The following is a 6,207-nucleotide window of genomic DNA, read 5'->3' on the forward strand; positions in this document are numbered from 1 at the left end:
TGTTCCTCAAAGAATCCATAAAATGTCTTTAAAAGTGATGTGGGAATCAGATCTAAAAGGCAAGTTGTTGGGTTTACCTGGGAGAAAACTCGACCAAGTGTCCTTGCATCAACCAGGGCAAAACTCTCCAGTGTTTCCTCAGGTAAAAGCAACTGTTCAGGTGTGTTAAAAATTACATTCTGTTGGGCTAACAGACTGGACCTGATATCATCGATTTTACTTCTGAAGTGGTCTGCAAAGTCCTCGCAGAGGGCATCTGTTGATATTTTGGATGGTTTATTAAAATTGGTGTTGGTTAAAAGATCGAAGGTGGAGAAAAGAAATTTGGCGTTGTTTTTATGATCGGAAATGAGTTTTGAAAAGTGGGATATTCTTGCCTGTTTGACTGTTTTATTGTAGGTTTTGAGTTGTTCACGTAATATTTCAAAATGAACTGTCAGTTTGGTTTTTCTCCACCTCCTCTCTGCACTCCTGCATTTTCTTTTCAGTCTTTTAATGTTATCATTTCTCCACGGGGGTGTAGGTTTTGTTTTTATGATTTTGGTTAAAAGTGGAGCCACTGAGTCAAGTGTTGACTTTAATTTACTGTTAAAATTGTCCACAATAAAATCACAGGGTGCAGGTAAAACTTCAGCAGGAGAGCTCTGTAAAATCTGGATAAAATTTGCAGCCACTTCAGAAGTTAGGTAGCATTTCCTCACTGTTCTCACCGGGGCCTCCTGATGGCTAAAACTGGTGATGTTAAAATACACACAGTAGTGGTCAGACACAGCCAGGTCAACAACAGAGGACACACCAGTGGACAGGCCATAGGTTATGACCAGGTCCAGGGTGTGTCCTCTGTTGTGAGTTGGCTGTGTGACGTGCTGTTTAAAATCAATGCAGGTTAAAAGGTTTAAAAATTCTCTGGACATTGGATCCGAGGTATTATCAACATGTAAATTAAAATCACCAGTTATTAAAATTCTGTTATAGGTGGTGTGTATGATTGTTAATAGTTCTTAGAATTCAGTGATAAAAGAGGTGGAATGGTGGGGTGGTCTGTAAACTGTGACACAAAGAATAGGAGGGCTGCCAAAAACAAAGGCATGATACTCAAATGATGAGTAGCTGTTAAAAGAAACTTCAGTAGAGTGCAGTGAATTTTTAGTGACTGAAGCAGTTCCGCCTCCTTTTTTACCCCCCCTAGTAGAAAATAAAAAATTAAAATTTGGTGGGCAGGCCTCGGTGAGAACAACAGGTGCGTCAGTGCCAAGCCATGTCTCTGTTAAAAGAATACTGTCCAACTTGTTATCTAAAATCAGGTCATTTATGATAAAAGTTTTATTTAAAAGAGAGCGCACGTTCAGCACGGCCAGGTTAATGTCTGTGCCGAACGTGCGCTCATCATCACAATGTGGTGAGTGTGGAGCAGGTGTGAGGGGAACTAAGTTTTTGGGGTTGCTATTGGTCCATGGTGAAGTTGTTCTGTTAAATCTGTTTGAAATTCTGACTGGGATGGATGTGGATGTGGGAGTGGGTTGGGGATGAACCAAAGAGGAAAGCAGGGGGGCGTGTGCTTCCAATGTACGTCAGTCACATGGGGCACACTGAACAGCGTGCTGAATGTTAGCCGCTAACATGCGGCTGCCCAGCCTGCTCGGGTGAAGCCCGTCAGCCCTGAAAAAAGAGGACCGGTTCCAAAATAAGTTAAAATTGTCGATAAAAGTGAAACCATAGGTGCTACAGGCAGCCTGGACCCATGAATTGAGGGAGAGTAGCCGACTGAAGCGTTCTGCCCCGCGGGACAGTGTTGGCAGGGGACCGCTGATAAAGACCGACTTACCACAGTTTTTTAAAAGGTTAAAAAGAGCAACAAAATCCATTTTTGTCTGCTCTGATTGCCGGCGGGCCGTGTCATTTGAGCCCAAATGGAAAATCAGCCGATTTATGGAGGAAGGGAGTGAATGAAGCAGTTCTGGAAGTTTGTCAACGATGACCGGAACTGTGGCTCCAGGAAAGCAGTGAGTTGTGGCGTTGAAAAAACGAATATTCCTGATGATGCTGTCTCCAAACAACACGGTGGAAGGGGGGAAAAGAGGACGAAGAGGAACACGATGGGGATTGGGTGACTCACATGAGGCAGGTGGACGGTCCATGCTGCGTGACCGGGGGGGCAGGAGCGGCGGCGACTCGGCGGTCCCGGTCCCGGCCCCGGCAGGAGCAGCGCCATCCCGGCTGTGGGAGAGGAGTCCCCCGGAGCGTCTCCGTACAGCCTCCTTTAGGAGCCTCCGACGCGCCGCGGAAGCCGATGTCCGGGATGGGAGTCGATGGTCGGGTCCTGCAGCCGCGGCACTCCGGTCCACAGGTGCCAGCGAGGAAGACGCGGATCCATCCGTGCAGGGCGCTGCAGGTGTACCACCGGCCGGCGGAGAGGGAGCCACAGCACCGTTAGACGCCGAGGCCGACTCCTCCAAGCGGGGAGCGGCTGGAACAGCACCGGTCGGCGGGGAAGGAGCCGCAGCGGCAGCGTCTGCAGTGCCAGCGTCTGGATCTCCGTCCGATGCCAGGGCGCTGTAGCGGTTTGACAGGCTGAGGCGCGGAGGTGAGGCAGCACAGCCAGGGCCTCTTTTACCCCTGCCGACCACCTCCACCCAAGGCCACCGGCGACTCGGTGTTGAGCTGGAGGACGGTGGAGGCCAAGCGCTGGGATCCCAGTGCACCGTGTCCTGGAGGGCCGCCGTGAGTGAGGCGATCTGGAGCGACTGTTCATGAGCCACCTCCTGGAGGGCGGTCAGCATGGAGGATTTGATGTTTAGCTCACCAGAGAGCCGGCGAATGTCCTCTTTCAGGTCAGAAATCTTTTTGTCTGCTTTTACAAGCTGGGGGTCCACATCGGCGTGCATAGATGTAGCCATATATAGGCTATGCTGGCGGAAGTTTTCCCACCTGTCAAGCAGGCCGTGTCTGGCTGTTAAAACCCCTAATGCTTGGACATCCAGTGATTAAAATAACGTCCGATTAAATGAGATAAATAAAAACAAAAATAAAAACAACTGATGTCCAAGCAGATAGCTTAAAAGTCACTCCAAAACTAAAATAAATCAGTTTAAAATCGCGGGTTAGGGAGAGCACAGACAGGCAGCTACAGACGCCGACACATGCGCAAAGGAATCCCTTCAGTTTTCCCTCCAAAACAGCGTCTCTTCCCTCCAAAAAGGTTTTGCTGATCAAGGCGTCGGCTTTTATACATGGTGTAAAATCGTACATCAAACTTACAAGTGCGACCTGGAATGTTCGAACACTCATGGACACGCATGCTACCCATGATGATTCCTGTCGCCCCCATAGAAGAACAGCGTTGGTTGCACACGAGCTCCGCAGATACAACATGGACATTGCAGCACTTAGTAAAATCACGCTTCCATGGTGAAGACTCTTTAAAAGAGATGGGAGAAGGCTACACCTTCTTCTGGAAAGGGCTTCCAGAAGGCTCCCGACGTCTCCATGGAGTTGGTTTTGCTGTGCAGTCAAGCCTACTGCAAAAAATCACAGAATCCCCAGTTGGCATCAGTGAAAGGCTGATGACCTGGCGTGTTCCCCTCACTAACAGCCGCTATGCCACCCTCATCAGTGCTTATCCTCCAACACTGGATGCTGATCCTGAGAGCAAGGAAGTCTTCTATGCCTCCCTGCACACCGCCATCAGTAAAACAGCATCCACTGACAAGCTCATTCTTCTTGGAGACTTCAACGCAAGGGGGGGCTCGGACAGTGGACTTTGGAAGGACGTGCTTGGTCAGCATGGTTTTGGCAAGATGAATGAGAATGGTCTCCGTCTCCTCACTCTTTGCTCTGAAAATCAACTGGTCATCACAAACACCCTGTTCCAACTAAAGAACAAATTCAAGATCCCTTGGCAACACCCCCGCTCTAAACACTGGCACCTCCTGGACTACATCATTGTCCGCCAAGCTGACAGGAAGGAGGTGCGAGTCACTAGGGCCATGCGTGGAGCTGACTGTTGGACAGACCATCGATTGATCAGAGCTGAACCTGGAACTCCGTCCTCCATTATGAAAAACAGCTCCATGTCGGAAGTTCAACTGTGATGCACTGAAGTCCACCGATACCATCTACCAGCTAAGGGAGCAGATTGCAAACCAGCTGTCTTGCATCCCGGAGACACCAACTGGCAGCAACATTAGCTCCACCTGGAGTAGCCTGCATACTGCCATTCACCAAGCGGCAGTAGAATCTATAGGGTACACCACACGGAGACCTCAAGACTGGTTTGACAGCAGTGTATCAGGTATTGACCAGCTTCTTCTGGCAAAGCACAAGGCACTTGCAGCTTACCTGTCCAACCCTCAATCCACCTCACTGAAGGCTCATTATAACACCATCAGGGCCGAAACCCAGCGTACCCTCCGAGCCATGGAGAATGACTGGTGGTTGAAAAAAGCTAGCAAAATACAACATCACGCTGAACACCAACAACACGCATGGATTCTATGACACCATCAAGTCTATCTATGGCCCACAGAGGAAGAATTTAGCACCGGTCAGATCAGCGGATGGCTCCACCCTCCTCAAGGACAAACAGCAGATCCTGGACAGATGGGCGGAGCACTTCAAAACCCTCCTGGACCCTTCCAACCTGCCTGCCCCCTGTCAGCCACTTGGACTCCACTCCCCGGCCTTGATGGGATCCCGGCAGAATTATTAAAACATGGTGGATACCTCCTTACCCACAGATTAGTCCAACTGATCACTGCTATCTGGTCTTGCGAAGTTATCCCACAAGATTGGAAGGATGCAAAAATTATAACAATCTTTAAACACAAAGGCGACAGAGCAGACTGCGGGAACAACAGAGGCATATCCCTCTTGTCAGTGGCTGGGAAGGTGCTAGCTATGATTATGCTACTTCGACTTGCATCCCACGCTGAGAGCATTCTGCCCGAATCCCAGTGTGGTTTTAGGCATGATCGAAGCACCTCAGATATGATTTTTTGTCGCTCGACAGGTACAGGAAAAGTGCAGGGAACACTGCAAGGACCTGTACCTTGCGTTCATTGATCTCTCCAAGGCCTTCAACACTGTCAATCAGGAGCTGCTATGGGAAGTACTCGGGAAGTTAGGGGTTCCTCCAAAGTTCAAGAACATCTTGCGGCAGCTGCGCGACCAGATGCAAGCCTGCGTCAGTGTTGGCGACCAACAATCAGCATTGCAGTATTCCTTGCGCGCAAACATCTCCACTGCGTTGGGCATGTGATCCGTGTGCCTGCCCATCGCTTTCCCAGACAGATCTTTTATGGCCAGCTTTTAGAAGGCCACAGGTCTGTTGGGGGCCAGAAGAAGCACTTAAAGGATCACCTTAAAACTCTCCTGAAGAAGTGCAACATCAGTCCATCCACACTTGAGCCCTTAAGGCTGCCCGCAACACCTGGCGTGCCACCTGCCAACAGGGAATAGCTCATCTTCAGGAGCAAGCCACAGAGAGGAGGATTCAGCAGCGTGCACAGGGGCAGCAACGTGCCGCAGGGCCTCCCCCTGCTGGTGCTGGATATCCCTGCCTGTGTTGTGGCAACATCTGTGGATCTCGCATCGGCCTGCACAGCTACATGGCTATGCATAGGCAGAAAGCACCCCAATAACAAGAACTTAATTTTTGGAGCAATGTCATCATCAAAGTCGATGGACTAGTGTCACTATATATATATTTATTTATTTATGTATATATATACATATATATATATATATAAAGTATTGGTGTTGTTGCAGAACATATATCTTTATATTTTAATTGATTTCATTTTAATTTAATTCATTGTTTTGTGTCATATTTTGTTTTGTTTGAACTGATATGATTTGATTTTGTTTAATTTTTATTTAATTTGACTTTTTATCTATTTTGTTTTATTTTATTGTTGTATTTTATTTTGTTTTGTTTTATTTCAAGTTATTTTATTTCAGTCAATTTTCTTTTCTTTTAATGTTATATTCATTTTTAATTTCTTTTGTTTTATTTTATTTCATTTATTTTCTTTTGTTTTGTGTTATTTCATTTTACTTTAAATGTACCTACTTTTTTGTTTCTTTTTGTTGACGTCACAGGATCAATGACAGTTCGCCCTCAGGGATCAGTAAAGTGTTTCTGATTTGTTGATGACAGGTGACGACCACCAGATGGCGCTGTGACGTCAGCACGTTTGTGTTGTTGTT

The 6,207-nt window shown here is 47.6% G+C and overlaps 1 protein-coding gene and 1 pseudogene across 1 annotated transcript in view; both read left to right on the top strand.

Annotated features, from left to right (window-relative positions):
- Window positions 1-3,286: 3,286 nt before the first annotated feature.
- LOC126384219 (craniofacial development protein 2-like) lies at window positions 3,287-4,059 on the top strand (annotated as a pseudogene).
- A 540-nt stretch (window positions 4,060-4,599) lies between these two features.
- The window catches only part of bop1 (BOP1 ribosomal biogenesis factor), a 17,742-nt gene continuing 16,134 nt past the window's right edge, over window positions 4,600-6,207 (top strand). Inside the window, exons 1-2 of the mRNA XM_050035182.1 lie at window positions 4,600-4,695; window positions 5,009-5,182. Coding sequence (XP_049891139.1) covers window positions 4,600-4,695; window positions 5,009-5,182 — 270 coding nt within the window. The remainder of the gene's footprint in view (window positions 4,696-5,008; window positions 5,183-6,207) is intronic.

Source organism: Epinephelus moara, chromosome 22 (assembly GCF_006386435.1).
Source record: "Epinephelus moara isolate mb chromosome 22, YSFRI_EMoa_1.0, whole genome shotgun sequence".
Classification (NCBI taxonomy): Eukaryota; Metazoa; Chordata; class Actinopteri; order Perciformes; family Serranidae; genus Epinephelus; species Epinephelus moara.